This window comes from Toxorhynchites rutilus, chromosome 2 (assembly GCF_029784135.1).
Source record: "Toxorhynchites rutilus septentrionalis strain SRP chromosome 2, ASM2978413v1, whole genome shotgun sequence".
Taxonomy (NCBI): domain Eukaryota; kingdom Metazoa; phylum Arthropoda; class Insecta; order Diptera; family Culicidae; genus Toxorhynchites; species Toxorhynchites rutilus.
In genome coordinates this window covers 237,960,633-237,981,575 of record NC_073745.1, presented here as the reverse complement: position 1 = coordinate 237,981,575, position 20,943 = coordinate 237,960,633, and the positions used below count along the sequence as shown (strand labels likewise).

General features: G+C 34.2%; 1 protein-coding gene across 6 annotated transcripts in view; it reads left to right on the top strand.

The window, feature by feature from the left end:
* The window catches only part of LOC129767789 (RNA binding protein fox-1 homolog 2), a 663,095-nt gene that overhangs the window by 566,691 nt on the left and 75,461 nt on the right, over positions 1-20,943 (top strand). For 5 of the 6 annotated variants that reach the window (XM_055768981.1, XM_055768979.1, XM_055768983.1 and 2 more), the window contains 2 exons: positions 18,228-18,282; positions 18,783-18,824. In XM_055768981.1, coding sequence (XP_055624956.1) covers positions 18,228-18,282; positions 18,783-18,824 — 97 coding nt within the window. The remainder of the gene's footprint in view (positions 1-18,227; positions 18,283-18,782; positions 18,825-20,943) is intronic. The other variant, XM_055768982.1, reaches the window with a different exon arrangement.

Below are 20,943 nucleotides of genomic sequence, written 5' to 3'. Positions count from 1 at the left end.
TGTTCCATAGGGTGCCAATGAATGTATGGGAAAAAATCGACCCTTAAATGTCAAAAAGGTTCCCTATACACAATGTTCACAACCTCGAAAAAAAAACCTATGCAAAATATCAGCTCAATCGGACTTGAGGGAGAGTGGCGAAGAGCGGTCAAAGTTTGAGTTTTTTGAAAATCGAAAAATCACCCAAGGGGGGAGTAAAGGAAATCGGGGATTTCGAAAAATATTTTTTGATGCCGAATGTCTTAAAATTGCATGAAACGTCGAGAATTAGTGTCATCTCGAATTTATTTTTTGTCAAAAATCGACACTCTGGGACTTTCCGGAATACGAGACGAAACATATGGTCTTAAGTGCCAATAAAAATAGTTATCTCGATTTTCCATTCAGAATTTGTTGCGAAATTTTGATTTGCACGATAATATACATATGCAAAATATTAGCTCATTCGAACTTCATTTATTAGAGTCGCAGTCGTTAAAATTTGAGTTTTTTGAAAACCAAAAAATCACCGGAAATCGGAGTTTTCAGAAAAGTTTGTTGGTGCCAAATGTCTTAATTGCATGACACGTCGAGATTCACAATCATCTCAAGGGCGAAACAAAATTTTTTTGACAATTGTTTTTTTCGAGATAACTGTAAATCTCGAACTGTCATGCAATTTGAAAACATTTGACACCAACATTTTTTTTAAACCCCGATTTCCGGTGATCTTTCGTTTTTCAAAAAAAAAAACTCCAATTTTATTGTCTGTGACACTAATAAATGAAGTTCGAATAAGCGAATATTTTGCATAGGGTATATTATCGTGCAAATCAACATTTCGCAGCAAGTTCCGAACGAAAAATCGAGATAACTACTTTTGTTGGCACTTAAAACCATACGTTTCGTCTCGTATTCCGAAAAAAAACTCTGAGAGTCCCAGAGTGTCGATTTTTGACCAAAAAAAATTTTCAAGATGACACAAGATCTTGACGTTTCATGCAATTAAGACATTTGGCATCAACTTTTTTTTTTCGGAAAACCCGATTCCCTTTACTTCTCTCTTGGGTGATTTTTCGATTTTCAGAAAACTCAAACTTTGATCGCTTTGCGCCACTCTCTCTTATGTCCGATTGAGCTGATATATTGCATAGGGTGTTTTTTCGAGGTCAACATTTTTTAGTAGGTAACTTTTTGAAATGTTAGGGTCGATTATTTCCCATCCATTCATTGGCACCCTAGTGTACATAATCACGACTTTCAAAACTTCCTTCACAAACTGGTTGAAGTATAATCTGGCCTGCTGGAGAATAGCTTGATGTTACCAACCATTGTAGAGAAATAGCGCAAGTGATCCTTAATTTTATATAACTTTGCCTGGCACAGTTCTGAGCGACTTAACTCAAAAATAAGTTAATACATAGAACTGTGTTAATAAAATTCAAAATAGGACTAATTAATACAATTATTGTTATTGAACAGAAAAATAATATATCATACGGATGTTTCCTGTTGCGTTATATTGAGCAAAAATACAACAATACAATAACAAGGAATGCCTGCAATGAGATATATTCCTGAATGTGTAATAATCCAAGAATTCACATGATTCAAAAAAAGATTTTTGAGGATCTGTGAATATGATCTTATTTGAGTATGACAAAATCTTATAAATTGGGTTGTTCTTCATTGTTGATATGGGAAATATTTCCTTTGAATTTTCTTCTTCTTTTTTACTATTTCCTAGCTCCTGATCGTTTCTGTGTTGCATCAAACACAGTGTTCGGCGTTCGAAACAAACTCAGATACAGTCCCGTTATTGCTATCTAGGTTCTCGGTTAGGTAGTTGTGCCGAATAAAAAGTTAACACCATCTTACTTTTGTTCCCGGAAAGGCGAAGCAAATTACCGCACGCAAACGCGATAATCTCCACCGTGCCATCTAAATTACAAGCAGTCCATCGTCCCATTTGCCTCTTCGTCCGAGGAGTCTACGGTATATTTTCTTTTCTCGACATAATTCAAATATTTCACTCGGCTCAAATTAAGGATGAACCATTTATCACAGGAAAAAAGTTTTCTTCCTCCGCGGCAGGAAAACGTCGTCCACAAGGAGAGGAAAAAAAGAAACAGCAATACAATCTACTAGTTTTTTATTTCTTTGGCTTCCGTTGTCTCAGATCCCTACGGTGTACCGTATTTTTCGCGAAACTTTTAACAATATACAGTACTAGTAGTGACACCAGCAGTGCACGTTTCCATTATATTCATTGGAGGGAAAGTAAGTGCACGAGGAAGCCGAGAGAAAAATTCATTTCTCGTGACAAAGTGCCACTGCTATGTATATCCTTAATCGCTTTCTTTTACTCTGGCTAGTTCCGTTTTCCCCCAATAGCTCGGATTAAATATAGTAAATCCCTAGCTGGACGACGTTTTCCCACCGCTATTGTAAAAGAGAGTGATAAATCTTTGCGCGGGAGCCTTTTGTCCTGGCTTCACTGAAGCCACTATACCCATTTTTCACACGCTCCAATTCCCGCCAGGGAGAAAATACAACACCTCTATCAGCAGCACACACTAATGGCAGCAAAATAATTAGTATCCTCCATCCGATCCTTATTTATGTCGTCATGTTCCCCTAGTATTTTGTCCACACCCTCCCCAATATATACATAAATTTAATTTTTAAAACCGAAGAGTCATGCAGTGTTGCCAGTTTCTATTGTAATATTCTTTAGCATTATATACTGAATTGAAATAACCGGCAAAGAACCCCAGAACAGTGATATGCTAGTTAAAAAAAACATATGAGCCTTTACTACCTCACCATCGCAGCGAAGCTGGTGCCATCGTGTGTGTTGTCACCCCTTTTTTTAGAAAACAGGTTTGTGCCATGCGAAGACGACCCGAAAACAAACGATAACTTCGGAATTCCTCCGACAGATGGCGCCAGGTTGGCTCTCCCGGCCTACACGGTCGGAAACGCACGTGTCGTTCTGAGTACTGCTACTGGAACGTGTATTTACGTATATTTATCTACCGTTTTACACGCATACTACATCATTATTGACCATTGTCCAGAATTTTTAGAGTGCCCTTCATATATATATATATATATATATTGCTGCCGTATGAGATGGATATTCATTTATGTTTCTCTAATCACAAACTATTACAGTAACTATTGATTGATTTGTTGCGATCGCCATGTTTCTCTTTTCACACTGCGCATTGGTTATATTTTATTCTTTTGTTTTCGGTGTTGTTATGAATAGTTATATTTTTCTGGATTGCGTCTCGGATTGACGGAAAGAAAGTAGTGTTGGAAATCGCCCGATATAGATTCCTGTTTATAACCAACCCTCTATATTTATGATTTTATTTAGATACGAATAAGCATTTTTTTTCTTTTCGTTCACATTAACTCTTATCCGCTAGTTGGGTTAGTGTTGTTTCCGACCTGGAACAGATGTGCGTTTTGCGATATCGATTGTTTTACTTAGTGTTTGTTTTTTTTCGGAAAATATAAATTCAAAAATTTAGATTTAACGTGATTATACATAATTCTTGGATCGTGGAAGCATACGGAATACTCATCTTTTTATTAGTGTGATACAAGTTGCTACTACTAGCTTTCGATTCGATTGGTTTGGTTTATGAGTTTTGAGGTTCGGACGTTTTCCATATTACCATATTTAATCTTACTCTAATGAGGCAATTTTGTGTGTGTCTACCGTAAACAATACCTGAAAGTATATTTTTACACACCCCTGAATGATAGGCAAACCACCTATAAATGTGTAGGTAAGCAAGTGTCCGATGTGTAAAGTTTAAACAAAATAGTTCAACTAATGCTAACAAACAGCCATCGAAACATACAAACAGAAACGTACCTGCTTTACACATACAAACGAAAAAATATACGCTTTTGGTTTCTTTTTTTTTGCTTTTGCTGTTAAACACATCCATTTTTAGGTCTCCATCGGCTCGGCACCAATTCGGGGTTTTCAAACTAGCTTCCCAATTCCACACAAGTGTTTTGTTTCTCTTTATCTTTCTTGCTACTATTACTTTTCCTATAGCGTGATCTAGTGTAATGGTTATTTAGTTTCTTTTTTTGTTTATTGTTGACGTGTTACCTTTTCATTCAATTTTCTCTAGCGCGTACACACATGCAAACATCACTATACCCTTGATTGTTGTTTTAACAGGTCTATTTTGTTGAGTGGGAACATTCGCATTACACAAGGACAACGTGAGTGAGAGGTTCAAAATAGCTTTTTTGGTTTTGCATGTATAAATTTTTATGAAGTTATTTCAAACAGCCCTATTGCTCCAATTTAGATTCGTTTCATGGTTATATTGGAAATGTTGTATATGTGTTTGACAAATGAAATAAATTCTTGATTCAAATTGATATTGAAATTTTTATTTTATCAAAAGTTTTGTCTAAAAGTAGACATTTCGAGTGCACTCCATTTTTTTCGTAAAAAGTTCACTTAAATATCTTTTGTTTGCTGCTTACAGCAGAAATACAGGTAGACTTCGATATAACGTACATTTCACTTTCAAAATTGTACGTTGTATCGAATTGTACGTTATATCGAAGCATAATAAAGTACTCACAAACGTAGTCTATAATACATTATTGTGTTGCTGTTTTAGTAAAGTTAATGAATAACTTCAATCAGAAGATGAAGCCAGTCTTTCTCATGATGCTTCCTTTCGTACTGTTGACTAAAGCTTGATTCATTTAAAATCTGGAATCACAAAACCAGCTGTATTTCGGGATTGATTGAAGGTACAAAACTTGTTTTAGCATCACAATACAGATAATTCATTGTTCTATCAGGGAAAAAATATTGAATTTTTTTTCCACTTTGGATATGTGTACGTTATATCGAGGTAAAATGTACGTTATATAGAGTGACGTTATATCGAGGGTACGTTATAACGAGGGTACGTTGTATCGAAGTTTCCCTGTACTAAGCGAATGATCGTGGGTTCAATCCACTGAAAAAAAACCTTCTGAAAGTTGCATTTTCAAAGACTAGAGGCGAGTGAACTTAAAAGCCTCTATAATATAAAGAAATTTGAATATGGAATTTATACATGGAGAGTTGAATGGTCTGTATTTGAATATGTGTAGAATGAAAATGAAGATAAAACTTTTTTTTTCTCTTTTATAGTGACTTTCAACACATTTCGGCTGGTTCGTCACTTTTACTTCCATTTTTGGAAGAATGTCGGGAGTGAGAATTGAACTCGTGATCTCTGCGTGAGATGTATGGATGTTACCACTACGCCAGGTCGCCTCCACCAAAGATAAAACTTTAGTATGTTATAAAAAATTGAGTTACATTTGGATTGCATTTTTTTCGATTCCCGAAAAATTGTTGTTCGTTGTTCATATTGGAGATTGATCATTTATGGACATAACAGACGGATTCATTTTCCCAAAATAAAAATTTCTCTGAATTTTGCTCAATACGTTTATGGTAACGTCTTCCGTGGATCGAAACACCTTCTGATCCTGTATAGAAATACAGAAATCTTTCCGACATATTTAATATAATATTACAAATTTTGGGATTCATCAAATGTCTAGCTGTTTACCAAAACACAGTAAAAGAAATCGATTGTTTTCCATGTTTATGTATTTCGTGTAAAATAAAATCATTTTGTAATCAATCGGAAAGCGTTTTTCTTTTGATTTCGACATTATCTTCAAATCGGTTCTCTTCTTTATACTGTTTTTATAATCTGTATCGGGAGAACAGATTTTTCAATACTAAAATGTAAGAATCTTCCCTAACATCATAAATTTCCCGTATGATTTATGCAATATTTCGAAAAGAACTGTTGAGATTTTTTTAATTTTCACAACGTTGGTCTAAACAGAGATTCTAGAAACTTTTATCATTTGTAGCATTATTGAGCACAATTCGAACAGCTGGTACTCTTTTGATCTGCTGCGTCTCAAACGCAAAAGAGATAAAAAGTACAAAAAGTTTATAAAGACTAATTTAGAAAATGATTGGAATAGGTACACCTTCGCGCGGAATATATATTCACAGGTCTTGAAAAGGACTAGAAGTGAATATATACAGAGGAAAATCGATGAACATCAAAATAATAGCAAAGAACTATGGAAATTATTAAAAAAGTTATTAAATTCTAAAAATAGTACACCGCGATCCATAGTTTTCGAAGGGTCAGAAGAACAGTCAGACCAAACTATTGCCGATAAATTCAACAGTTATTTCGTCAATAGTGTTCTGCTGATCAACCAAAGTATTGACTTGGTCAGCGAACCTGACGAAATAATACAGCCGATTAATATCAATTGTAGACTAGATTGTTTTTCACCCATCACTTTTGCTGAGTTAAGAGATATTTGTTTTTCATTGCAAAAATCGGCTGGTATCGATAATGTCAACGCAAAAGTGATACAAGATTGCTTTCATGTCATTGGACACGATCTACTGGACCTAATTAATGAATCTTTACTAACTGGGCACGTGCCAACGGTTTGGAAGGGATCCCTTGTGATTCCGATCCCCAAAGTTAATGGGACGGATAAAGCCGAAGAGTACCGCCCTATTAACATGTTGCACACATTAGAAAAAATACTAGAACTTGTTGTGAAAGTCCAGCTGATGCATTATGTAGATAACAACAATTTGCTAATACCGGAACAGTCGGGATATCGAGAGAGACACTCTTGTGAAACCGCTCTGAATCTGGTGTTAGCAAAATGGAAAGAGAATATCGAAGCGAAAGAGACTATATTTGCGGTATTTCTGGATCTTAAACGCGCTTTTGAAACAATTTCTAGGCCCTTATTGTTACAAACATTGGAGCGCAATGGAATTGTAGGAATGTCGTACAAATGGTTCGAAAGCTATTTGTGCGACAGAACTCAAAAGACTCGTTTTAATGATTCTATTTCCGATCCCATCGGCAACTCACTCGGGGTGCCGCAGGGAAGTGTCTTAGGGCCCATTTTGTTTATTTTATATATAAATGATCTGCGACGGGTTTTACGATATTGTGATATTAATTTGTTCGCGGATGATACTGTCCTGTTCATCGCAGCTAAGGATATAAAAGAAACCGAGGATCACATAAACGAAGATTTGCATTCTCTGGCTCAGTGGCTTAAATTTAAACAATTGAAATTAAATGTTGGCAAAACAAAATACATGCTGATTTCTTCAGTGAACTCCAGTATTGACGTAAATTTTGAAATAGATGGTGAGACATTAGAACGCGTGAATGAAATCAAATACCTAGGAGTTATCATTGATGACAATTTAACCTTCAAGTCTCACATTAATAATGTCATCAAGAAGATTGCCAAGAAATACGGCGTTTTGTGTCGTTTGAAAAAAGAACTGACGGTGAACAGTAAAATTAAATTGTATAAATCATTGATCTCACCGCACATAGACTTTTGCTCGTCGATCCTATTCCTTGCAAACAATACACAATTAACGAGATTGCAGCGTTTACAAAATAAGATTATGCGTTTGATTTTAAGATGTAGTAGATACACTTCCTCTAATTTGATGTTGGACGCGCTACAGTGGCTATCTGTGAAGCAAAGAATTTATTACTTGACAATGGTGTTCGTCTTCAAAATTTTAAACGGTATGCTGCCTCGATACTTGTGTGATCGAATTGAAAGAGGAAGTGATGTTCATAGATACAATACTAGAAACGCGGATGATGCAAGAACACCTAACTTTATATTCAGTAGGTCGCAGAACTCGTTGTTATACAAAGGAATACATTTTTTCAATTCGATGCCCAGAGAAATAAAACGTGCGGCAACAATGGCAGAGTTTAAGAGAATGTGTATTTCCCACGTAAAATCTGTTTTGTAAACAGGTTCTCGTAATTTTTTGTCAAATGATTTATTTATGTTTAATATCAATTGAAATTAGAAAAATATTTACAGGTATCTCAAACTGCCATGTTCGTACTGATGATGATGATGTTTTTTTTGTTGTTAAATTTGTATTGTTAAATTTGTTAAAATTGTAGATTATTATTAAAAAAAAAAAAAAAAAAAAATTAGCGTTGTCTACGAAAGTTTGAGCCTCGCGCGCGTTTGGTGGGTCTGGACAAATGTTAATAATGAACACTGGCAGAAAACTGACACATAATGAAATTTTTATATAGGGTCTGGAGTGGAAACTGGAATTGGGATAGCTCATTCGGAATTGTCGTAAACTATCTTTCATCAGATGGTTATATCGATTATTTCTGATTGTAGCAGATCTCTTTCATGTTCTAAGTAGAAACTTTTAGATATTGGGTTCAATTCCCAATCAGTCAAGGATCTTCCCGGGTTGGAAATTTTCTTGACATGCCTCAGAAAAAACATTGGGCCTGAAGTTGAGACTATGACTATGGCAATGTCAATATGGATAGGAACATTGTTTGTTTTTTCGCAGTTTGTGCCTATTTTTACTGTTCTATTAATAGATATTTATGCCTGCAACAGATCCAGTTCGCTTCGTTTTTTTTATAATACTGGTCTCTTGATATTTTTAAACTTAATTATTATCTATAAGATAAATCGTCCTGCTCAAACCTTTGTAGGGGTATGAGGTGGGCCATCATCATCATCATCAGCATGTACGTAGAGAAAAAAGTTTTTATTTCATCTCGTACATCGTGTATCAATTAGACTTTCACATTTCTGGTCTCTAGAAATCGGTCAATAGACTGTTAATCATTCTCTTACTATACCATTCAGATGGAGTCTTAAAAAAATGTAAAAATGTTACCTAGGAAAAATAGTTGTCGGGATCAGACTTGATGTGAAAAGGTTATATATTCTTGTAATTGAAAGTTCCAAATATGAGTTCATGATCCACGAAACTAAACATTTTGTTGTTATACAAAACACACGAACAGAACCATTCTCAAGACTTATCATCAAACCCTCATTTTGCAACCTCTTGTCGCAAATAAGGTAATACCATTGTGTTCTATTAATAACCATGTACTGCACAACATTTAATCAATAATTAATAGGCTGATAGTTTATTTTTTTCAAATACAGCATTTGTGAGCCTCTCACCTACGAATCATTTAGTATAGTATTTAATGAAACTATTAGGGGGTTGCTATTGCGCGTTGTTCTATTTTATTTAGTTTTTAGCTGCACAAAATAGCATTATCTACTTTAGTTTTTCTTCGTTTTTTTCATTTAGAACGTAGTCTATGTTTAAGTTTGAGAACTGTTAAACAGTTTCATTTTTGAACGAATACCTTTTTTTGCAAAAATCATATAAGTAAAAAAACACTCAGCTCACACAATTCGATAGGGTTCTGAGAAGCATACTCTGAAAACAAATTTTCCAATGCCAAACTAAACGACGTAAACCGAAAACCAATCCCAACCAACTAGTGTGAACGTGTTTCTTGTTATTGTGTAACACAGATCTTGTAGAATCGAAACAAAGAATGACGACGTTGGTCGAGAAAAGAGAGAGAGAGGGAAAGTCGTCGTCTTGATGTGTCGTCGATTGATCGCAAAAACAGACGCCATCCGCCACCCCCCGAGAGTTGGCCATCATCGCACATAAAAAACCCGAACTCGAAAACATTCAGAGGTAAGAATAAATGCCTGCCCTAGCGTTAGAGAGCAATAATGAAATGAACAGTTTTATACGCGGTGCCACACCACACCACAAAAACCACCGTAAATTGCTCGGAACCTAATGCGAAATTAGTTTTAGCTTAGTTTTGTGATTGTGTTTTATTGCTCATTTGGCAACGATTAGTACTGCCTTTGTTTCTTGGGCGGGAAGAGGGGAATGGCTTCTGCGGAGACGAAATTCACGCGCCCACTTCCCGTAATCCAAGAAGCCCCAATTAAACTTAATTGCAACATTTGTATTTGACGTTTCAGCGATAGCGTTTCAGTTATGATTTATGTTCAATGCTGAGGTTTGCTGCTGCCGGATGTTCGGGATTGATCGCTCGCCTGTATAAATAGCTTTTTTTCCAGTTTCAGCGATTGTTGTCAATGATTCTTCGATGCAAGCGACAACAGTGTTATGTTAAGAAATAAATGAAAAACAGAAATGACCTCACAAAGTTCAGTGTATCTTGGATTGGTTGGTTTTAATTATGTCTTGATGGATTTTTTTGGAGTGTTTACAAACTACCTCAGTATTTTTAAACGAAAAAAGTGTCTCTAAAATGATAACAAATAAGTTTCAGATTCAATCTCATCTGGGAAATAAATACCGTTCACAATGCATCAACGACGCGCGCGTCTTGCTCGTATGCCTGACATTGTAATCTTAACGCATTGCAGAAATTAAATTCCCAACTGTGTATCACTTATGGAAACTCGTTTCATAAGCACACCGTTCGGCAGGAGAAGCAAATAAAACTGAAGTAAATGTCAGTAAAACGAGCTTCTTAAGTTGATCAAAGATTTCTCGTATGTTTCCCCCTTTACACTTCTCGAAAGCAGCAAGGACAGAACTTCAACGTGTATGTCCTCTACTCAGACGATAACGAATCTGGATGGTGCAGCACGTCTTGCGTCATTCTTCATACCCATCGCGCGACAGCTTGGTGTACCCATCGGCACCTGCTCTAATAATCCGTCATTCCGATCCGGTTGCACACTCCCCAGAAGACTATATGACACTTTGGCTCGTTTACTGCTTGCACCTCCCGTTCCCCTGTGAATAGTTTCTGTGCCTCATCCCAATCGTCCTTCGAAGCAGAATTTTCTGACACGAATAAATCTCATCATGCCGAACACATCTTCTGCTGATGATAGCACAGATTCACGAGAATCGGTAAACAGCTCTGCGCCTCTGGCGGTGGCGGCGTCAACATAAGCAGTCATGTCATACCGAGCACTCGTAAGAGCACTTTCCTCGGAGCGTGATCTAGGAGTGTCTCATTTTTTTCTTGCCTCTTCATGTTCCAAATTTTCCCGCCGAGCGCACCAATGATGCGATTTCGTTTTATTAGATTTTTAGACCGTGTCCATGTTCTCTGAGGATTGTTTGCCGTGACTGTGACACCAGTATCAGCCCCGGTGCCTGAGCTATTTTTTTGTTGTTGGTCGAACACTCCATGACAAACTGACTCGGAGGCGGGTAAGGATGCTCACCTCTTCAAAAGGGGAATCGAGTATGAGTATGTAAGGGAATTATGTGACACTGTCGTCTGGCTGGATTATAGAGTTATAGAGGAGGGATTTCGAGCCTTCATCGCACATTTTGTCAACCGTCCAGAAGCGAGTCCGATGTTGTTAAAAAATGTTATATCTGTTGAACAGATTTCAGTTCTGATTTCTTTCATTTTTCTTCGTAATCGTTAGCGGGTGCACCTTATCTAATTTTCATTCAAGAATAAAAGACAAAAAAATATATCGATGGATAATAATTGGATCATTTGTTCTGTTAGGCAGCAGTGAGCCTTGCACCATTTAAAATAACAATTGTTTAACGTTTCATAAAATTATTTCAAGATAATCAATTGGATTTAACATGGAACGATAGTTAGTCGAATTCGTTGAAACTGGTGCATGTCAATAGGAAGGAAGGAGGAAAGAGAAAGAAACTAGAAATAAATAAAGTTGAGAATTCATCGATTAAGAACATAAAATTGATTGGTTAAGATTTTCTGAAAAAAAAAAACAAATCAATGCAACTAACAGATCCATGAGCGTTCTCCCAAAATTTCCAATATTTATTTTTTCCAATACTGTATCGAGATCTTCAGTAAGTTTTCTCTGTTTTCTAACAAATGACGTTAAGAGAACCATATAAATGGCCCTTACAATTTCCAACATGTTACCCATATAGCGGAATACATAAGGTGCTATGTTTTGACTCGACAACTCCAGTGGATCACGCCTGATATTCAAATAATGGTCTGTTTTTGATATTCATTGGCAGTAACTTTTCATATCGCAGTGAAACGTTGTGGGTGTAAAGACATTGGTCATTTAAGGAACTTTGCATACTTGAAATATTCAAAAAAGAATTGTAAAGGGCCAAAATTTGTTTCTTAATTATTTCCGGTCAAAGGATAAAATGTAGGAAATTGTTCGAATTTTCATAAAAAATACGTATTTTTTTTTAAATTACACTAAACAGAAAGATTTAAGAAATTGAAATTAATTTTTCTCAAAAACGCATTTTTCATAAATTCTCAAACAAACTTTAAAATGACCCTTACAATTTCTATGGGTCGGAAGATGGGCACTTTTACAGGGAAAAAGTTTTTCTAACAACAACTTTTTCATCCTTTGAAAAACTTACAACTAATCCTAATTTTGTTTAAACTCAAGATAGCGATATAGTGTATTCGACAATGTTTTAAATCTTTTTAAAATATGAACTTTTGTCGATGACGTTAACTTTATAGTTTCTGAAACATTTTTCGGAATTTTAAGGTCTATTCATAATATTTTTTTTCAGAAAACATATTTTTGAGAAAAATGGATTTCAATTTTCAAATTGTTTTCCAATATTTTTTTTATTTTGAAAAATTTGTTTGATATTTTTAAATGAAAAGATAAATAATTTTCTACATTTCATTTTTCGAATAAACTTTGAAGATCTTATAGTTTTTGAGTGAGAATTTTTTTGATTTTTTTTATCAATTTTTTTTGCAAAAAACATTTGCTCAAGTCTATAAGACATACAAAAGGTTGGTTGAAGAACGAAATATAGGGATTTAATTAAGTTTTCATTAAAAAAATCAAAAAAAAAATTCATTGAAAATAAAATATTGTAAAAATTAAAATTCATTTTTCTCAGAAAAATATGTTTTTTTTAATTCTGAAAAAAAATTAAAATCTATAGTCAGTACAATTTTCATTAAGGTACTAACCAATAATACGTTACTGACAACAACTTTTTCATGTTTTCTTTGAAAAAATACTATTAATGATAAATTTGTAGCATTTGACTGTGTCAATTATAGCGATTGAAATATTCTGCAAACTTTTTTATATTTAGCAACACGTCAAGAACATGCCAGAATTGTAAGGATTTACACACAAAAATTATTCAAGGAGTTTTTCAAGAATCTCCATACAAAAAGGTCATATATTCCAGAGTTCCAGACACTATAAAAGATACAAAGTTTCATCTTGGACAAAAGTTCATATTTTGATAAGACTTTGTCGAAAACATTGTATCGTTATCTTGAGTTTAAACAAAATTAGGATTAGTGGTAATTTTTTCATAGACGACATCAAAAAGTTGTTGTTAGAAAAACTTTTTTCTAAGCGCCCATCTTCTAATGTATGGGTAACTTTTTGGAAATTGTAAGGGCTATTCATGTGTATATTTTTTGAGGATTAATTTTTCTTTAAATATGTTTTTATGTTTCCAAAAAATAATTTGGTATTTTTAATACAAATTCAAACAATTTCCTACATTTCATTCTTTGACCAGAATTTTGCAGGTATCACATAGTTTTTGAGTTATGATTTTTTGTAAAAAAATTAAGAAAAATTTTGACCTTTTTCAAAAAGTAGTCTAATTTTTTTTAGAAAATTTAAATGATTCAAATGATTGCCTAAATGAGGAATGTATTATCATTCACAACGTTTCACTAATATTTTTGCAATGTAATGGTTTCAAAATAAATGGTATTTTTTTTTATAAAAATTTAAACAATTTCTTGCATTTCATTCTTTGACAAGAATCTTGTAGGCATCATTGTTTTTGAGTCTTAAATTTTTGTAAAAAATTAAGAAAAAAATTGTAGATCCTTTTCAAAAAGTGGTCAAGTTTTTTTAGGGAACCTAGGTATACAATGTTGCTTAAATGATCAATGTCTTCACACCCACAACGTCTCACTGCTATTTGAGATGGCGCTGCGACGAGTTGGCTTGAAATTCGTCTGTTTAAATTATAATCTCCTATAAAAATTTTGGCTCACTACATTCAATTTATTTTTTGTTTACTTAAGATTAGTTCAGATCTGAGAGTTGTACTCGAATATGTTTCTTTTTGTTTTCGAGATATATTCTTTATTGTTAAGTCTTATATTTTGACTCAAGAATTCCATACGATTCCATTAGATTTGTTCGGGTACATTCAACTAAATTGAGGATAATTTGCTTAATTGGGACAATCGTGGCGTTTTTTCTATGAACTTAATTTAGGTCAAATAATTTTATAGGAATATGATTTTTTTTATCCCGAGACATAGAATACTAGGCGACTGCATTAGATCTTATCGATTACTCTCAACTAATAGAGTTTGAATAAATTGCTAAATTGTAATGATTGCAACATTTTTTGGCAAAAAATATTTTTAATTAATTCATTCTTCAATTCCATCTTTTTAATATTAATTAACACATTCAAACATTAATTAATCAATCCCGTCTTATCAAACATTTCTTATTTCCTCCTGACGGGGCACCATCCTGAGTCAGGGTAGTCTATTTCGGCCTTTTGACACATGCACCCATGTTTGAAAATACGTTACTTATGAACTGCAAGACCGATTCCGTTTCTTTACCCAGAAAATGAAATATATTCAAATGATTTTCCTATTAAAGTACTGAGCTGCACTTCAAATGTCCACTTTTAGGAACATTTTAAAAGTATTGTTTTTGTGGTTCTCGATTTGTCAAGAGAACATATCTGTTCATACCATTAATGGGAAACTAGGACTTTTTTACATATAAAAAAACCGAAAGTCGTTTTCTTCCGTTATTTAGATGTTTGTTTTTACTCATTTATTGCGGATTTCGACAAATGTACTCATTTTCAAAAATTGTACGTTGGACTAGTTAGACTAGTTTAATATTTTTTAAAAATATATCACAATAATTGGATTACGCATATCTTCCAAAATTTGTTATGCATTATGAATAAATCTACAAAAACCGAAACAACGACTTCTTTAAAGTTTTCGCCTAAGAACAGACATGGATTTACAGTTTGATAATTTCCATAGAAAGTTCATTTGATTGATACCTTTCATTTGTTATAAAAAGATTGAAATCAACAGGATGGTGTGTACCCTAAAGATGAAACAAAAAAAAACGTGTCTGAATTTTTTCGTAAAGGAATAAATATAGGAGATTCAAATAGCTGTTTTGTAGTTTTCAATGTGACGAGACCAAAAAGACAGTACCTCTTTCTATCGTGTTTTAGAAAGCTGAGTCTTTTTTGCGATTAAGAGACGAATGAACTCTCTGAGTTTAAAGTCTCTTTAATTCAATACCGTTACCGTTTTTTGCGTCACATATCAAAAATTCAATTTGTTGTTTTAGAGATTTTTTTCATACTGTACTGATTTCGACAAATATACTCATTTTAAAAAAGGTATCTACCTAATGTTTGAAAAAAAGGAAATCTCAAAAACTAAAATACATTACTTCCAAAATTGTTCATATGTTATGTAAAATATCTAAAAGTTTCAAAAATCACACAGAAAGCTAATGTAACTTTGGTCTCAACACCTGAACAACCTTTATTTTTTCAAAGTTACTTGACATTCGGTTTGCAGTTTAGTCATTTTATTTGCAGTCAAAAGACCTCTAATAGGCTAGTTGTTTCTGGAAGAACCGTCTAACAATTTTTTTAAAATGAGTATATTCGTCGTCATCAGCAGAAAATAGGAATAAAATCAATATCTCAAAAAATAAAAAATGGATCATTTTGAATTTTTGGTGTGTCTGGTAAAAAAGTTTAAGCTTTTCTAATTTGATATAAATAGTAATGACTACTAGTAAAAAACTATTTTTTAATGTTAATGGGAATGTGCTAGGGATGTATGAAAAGTCCGTGCAAAGTCAAGAAGGTTGCACTACTGGCACATATCGAGGTTGTGTTTAGTTATTAGCATCTCTTGGAAGGACGCGCATCTCATTTCAACCAGATAGGTCTGATTCCTTGTGTTTGGCATTCAAATGCAAAAAGACGAGTGATTTGTGATTTCTATCATTTTAACGCACCAGCTCACGCCCCAGCAGTCGTTGTCGCAAAATTCAAGAATATAGGGTTCCAACTCGCTCAATATCCTTCCTATTTAACAGACTCTGATCTATCGGACTACTATTTGTGCTCCAATTTTAAGAAGTGGATGACGCGAAAAATGTTTTATTTAAACGAGGAGATGATTTCAGAAACGAATGAAGATTTTTCAGACTTGAACTTGAATATCCATATAAATAGAAGAAAATTCGAAAAACTACCATGCGTCTTCATTGACCCAGTCCAATTAAATAATTGAAGATGCAGCAAAACAGAGAATTAAAAATAAAAAAATTAAATACCATCCTGAATTTGTTATATGTTATGGATGTGAACAAATTTGAGATTTCAGTAAACGAATATAAATAGAAAAATGGTCAAGCAATTTCAAAGATATAAAATTTTAGAAAATGTTTATATCCAGCAAAATCATTCTGGAAGCCGATTTCAAACCACCATAAAAAAGCACTGATCTGACAGTTTAGTAGATCTTAGTAGAAACAAAATTAAGAAAAAGAGACCATGTGTTCGCGAGGACGCAACTCAAAACAAACCTAAAGAAGTTTGAGTTTTCTAAGATCAGGTGATATTTGATTGCTTCTTCTTCTTTCTTAATAACACCAAAAAATTACGTTGGCAATGAGCTAACGATTGGATGTAACGGCTTGGATTGTTCATCGCTAGCCACTTTTTCGATAATCGGAGTTTTAATAGCTTATGACACGACATGTGGTACAGGACTTTTCATTCAAACGCTTCCGAAACTTTCAATTGAACAATTTCGAGCCTCTTTTTGCATGCGAAATTAAACACTTTGACGATGATAATGAATAGAGCCCGTTCAAGAAGTTTCAATCGTTACTGAAAGCTTCTGCTTTACGAAACGAAACGAAACGAGATGAAAGATATGAAGAAAACAGAAGGATCAATGTTTCAGTCTGCGCAAAGAATATATCGATTTCTCATTACTTCGATATACTAAAATTAATCATTCGAAAATTACTCTAGTTGAAGTGAATAGAACAAGTTAATAAATAATTCTCATTTCATGGATTCTAAAACGACAAACCCTGCTGGTCGTAATTGTATTAATCGAAAGGGACTTTCCATTCAAATGATTTAGCCGGAAGTTATTTGCATGATTTGGGTTACTTAATACTTATAGATCTGATGCTTTTATTTTTCTCCTGAATGAAGCTCAGGATTCCCAGATTGAAAAAACGGTACCGCACGATCATATAACTAATGTGATTCATCATGAGCAATTAAAACACGGATAATCGAAAAATTTCCAAAAATAATTATCTGAAACAATTCTGAATCCACTCATGTGAAATACAACGAGTTTTCCACCACATGTAATAATTAAACAAAACGATAATGTTAAAAATTAATTACCCATCGTATTGAAAATTAAACCCCGTTCCAAGCGTACATACACGCATCAAATTTTACGATTCTGTGAAGTCATTTCTGTTCGGTTCAATCGCCATAGTTGTTGATTTGATATTTCCAGAATTCCTGTTGCGACCGCATTTTCCTGGGTGAAACACTCTGAAGGCTAGAGAGGAGTGCGTCAGCTGTGGAGACTATTTATCGCATTAAAACAAACTAATGAATGTTTATTTAACCCTTTCGTATCCGTGCAGTAGTAGCGGCCAACAATTTCATAACCGACCATCATTATTAACAGTTACTCTTCGCCAGTGACTGGAGTGAGATGTTTTATTATTTTCAGCTAAGTGTTTTCCCTCTCCAAGCATCGTCATTGCTAGCACCGACGAGAGCAATTAGCTGCTGGAGCGCAAACCATGGGAATGAAAATCTTCAAGAAATAGCTCGTAAAAAATAATCTGCTCGCTCATTACTTTCTCTTTTTTGCAGGTTCAAATCGAAACCAGACTCTCCGAGATCGTTGCTGGAAAATGAAACGAAGAGCCAGAATAGCTAATTAAGTTAGTTTTTAAGAAACAGACCCTCCAATCAAGAACTATTAATTTCGAGCCGGCTCTTGATTGCGAGGGGCCATTTTTTTTCTTGTACTAGAAGCACAAACTGCATGATTTAGTTTAACGAAAGATAAACATTTTCGGTTTTCCCCCCAATTTCCGATTTCTTTCCACATTCTCTTGTTTGATAATGTTCTCAATGTTTCTGTTCCGAATGCATTTAATTAACTTTTGTTTCTCTTCAACCAACCAAACAACCGATCGATCATCGAAAAACACAAACACGTGTACACACTCTGCTGTAGGTCAATAATGCAACCGCACGGGTTCAAAGCAAAAAAATTCCGGCTGTTTCAAGCGGTAAGTGTACTTTACTATTTGTTATGACACAGTTCGAATTCTCATTCGTACACTTTAGAGTGGTGAACTAGTTTGATGTAGAATTTTCTAACTTTCTTGTACAGTCATTCTTGAATTCTAATCTTTCGAAAATCTACGTTTCTTTATTTGTGTTCAGCCTATCTTTTACAAAAAGCATGATCTTTTGGGAAATTCACTACTGAAATTATCATTTGTTTGTTTTGATTGTCCTTCTCTCAACCTGTACGAACGGTTAATAACTATTCCTTCCGAAAACATGCGATTATGTGAAAACACGGTTAAATGTTCATAAAATTTCACTTTTTTCTATACTTCCGTTTTCGAATCTCGAAAAAAAATCGCTTCCATCGCCAAAAACCAACATCCGTCCTATTCAATGACTCTCGAATCCGCGTATATTTGTTATGAATCACGAAACACCCAACTGATACCGCCATTACTACCACTCCAACAACCATCACCACCATCACCACAAACAGTCTTCCTGACGAAGCCAGGAGCTGTCGCGGCTCCTCCTCTGGGTGAGCGAAAACAAATTTTGCAACCACTAGTTTTTTATTTTAATTGCATTGCAACTACCACATTTACAAACAAAGGAAAAAAACCTGTGTTATACTAATTATCCTCCTTCATGAATTTTATGAATAACCAAATCAAAACAATTGAAATTACAATACACGGATAACATTGCTCATCAGAGTCTAACATAACATGAATGGAATGAGAAGAATGAAATTTCAAACACTGCAAACACACGGAAATTCAATCACACAGAAAAAAATAAACAATTAAAAATGACAACTGTAAACAATATGCCTGCACAATATTACTGGTTGTTGTTGTTGAATGCAGTTCGGTGTTCTGTTGCTGCACTTGTGTTACTGTACACTGTTATGTAAAATGGATGGTAATTAAATAAGCTACAGAAAGCTCCGCATAACTTCCCTCGAATAATTGCGCACAGTTCAAACTGTTACCCTGGATCAATTTCGTGTCGTAGTTCATGGTGCAGAGATTGTAGAGTTCATTGTAAAATGTTTGTTGTGTTACCTTTGAGGTTCCAATGTGAACTTTTCTGAATCTCAGCAAGAATTTGTCAATGATTTTATCTTATTCATTTGTGCCTCAAGGATTCGTAGTAACTATTTGTCATTCCTATATCATCATGATTGAGTTTGGTATCGATCCGAGTATTTCGAATTCTAAATTTATTTTATTAGATTGAGAAGAATTTTTTATTATATGCGACCGCGCAAAGCTCTAAGAAACCTTCTAACACCTTCATTCTGTTCGTGTATTTCATGATTTTGTCTTGAATTCATAACCCATCTTTAAAACTTTTCTTTTCCTATACCACTTAACCTGGATTTAAACAAAATGATTTTTTCCTATCTAAAGGTGGTGTAAAATCACGAATTTCGAACGTATTTTCGAGCTCCGTAAAAATAAAACGAAAAATATTTTTACTATCCATTATATCATTATTTGTTTTCCTATCTTTTAAAAATGAAACAATAATTGAACGGATGAAAAATATTAATTATTAGGACAGTTACAAGCTGATGAAATAAGAGGATTCAACGAAAGCTGTGCCATGGCGTATACGATTCCTGTCTTTCTAGTTGTCTGAAACAAAAAAATCGAACAGATTCTTAATCGGTAAAGATGTCGCTATCGCATGAATCTCGAACAAGTCAAAAACATGTTTTTGACAAAATGGCGGCCATTTGAAGAAAAAAGTACTGTTTAATGCCTTTATGTTACGTTTCCCGATTGTTTAGAAATAGTGAAATTGAAAGATTATGATTTTTTATTGGTTCATGCGATAGAGAGATGTATATAGATCCACAAACACTCTTCGCCAGATGGGATGAAAATCGACGCTTTGTCGATTTTCGCATCTTGAATTTGAAGTTGTGAACAAAATATTGACCCTCCGTAGTGATTTTGCATTTCGTATCAACTATAACCTCTTTATGTGACTATTTACTGCTCGCTGGCAGGAACGAGACTGTGCAATACAAAGCTTTGATTTTACGCTTTCAAAGCATATCAAACAATTTTTTAGAAAGAATCACATTGGATTGGTATGCAAATCATCAAAAACTTTAAAAAAAATAATTTTTTTAGTGCACTACAGCAATTTTTTAAAGCCGTTTGAATTTAGCGTTGGACCAGAAACGCCCAGAATTGGCCAACAGAAGAGGCGTTGTGTTCCATCAGGACAACCCAAGGCCACAAAATTCCGAGAGCTTGATTAGGATGTTTCAATGCATCCACCATATAGTCCGGACCTGGCACCAAACGATTACCACCTTTTTCTTTCATTGCAAAATTTCCAGAGTGATAAAAAATTGTGATCAAGAGAAAGTTGTAAAAATCTGTTGCTAGTGTTTTTCATGAATAAGCGTAATGTATCTATCAAAACTTCTATTGTAGATACATTACGAAGCTTCCTTTAGAATGGCAATAAATTTTACAACAAAATGGTGCATATTTGATTCAAATCGGACAATCCGAAGCATATTCAAAATAGTTTTGAATTTCACCCAAAAATAATGGATAACTTTCCCCAACCTAATATGTGCCTTGAACAAAAAAAGGTGGAATTATTTCCTATTTATGTGTGTATTTGTAATT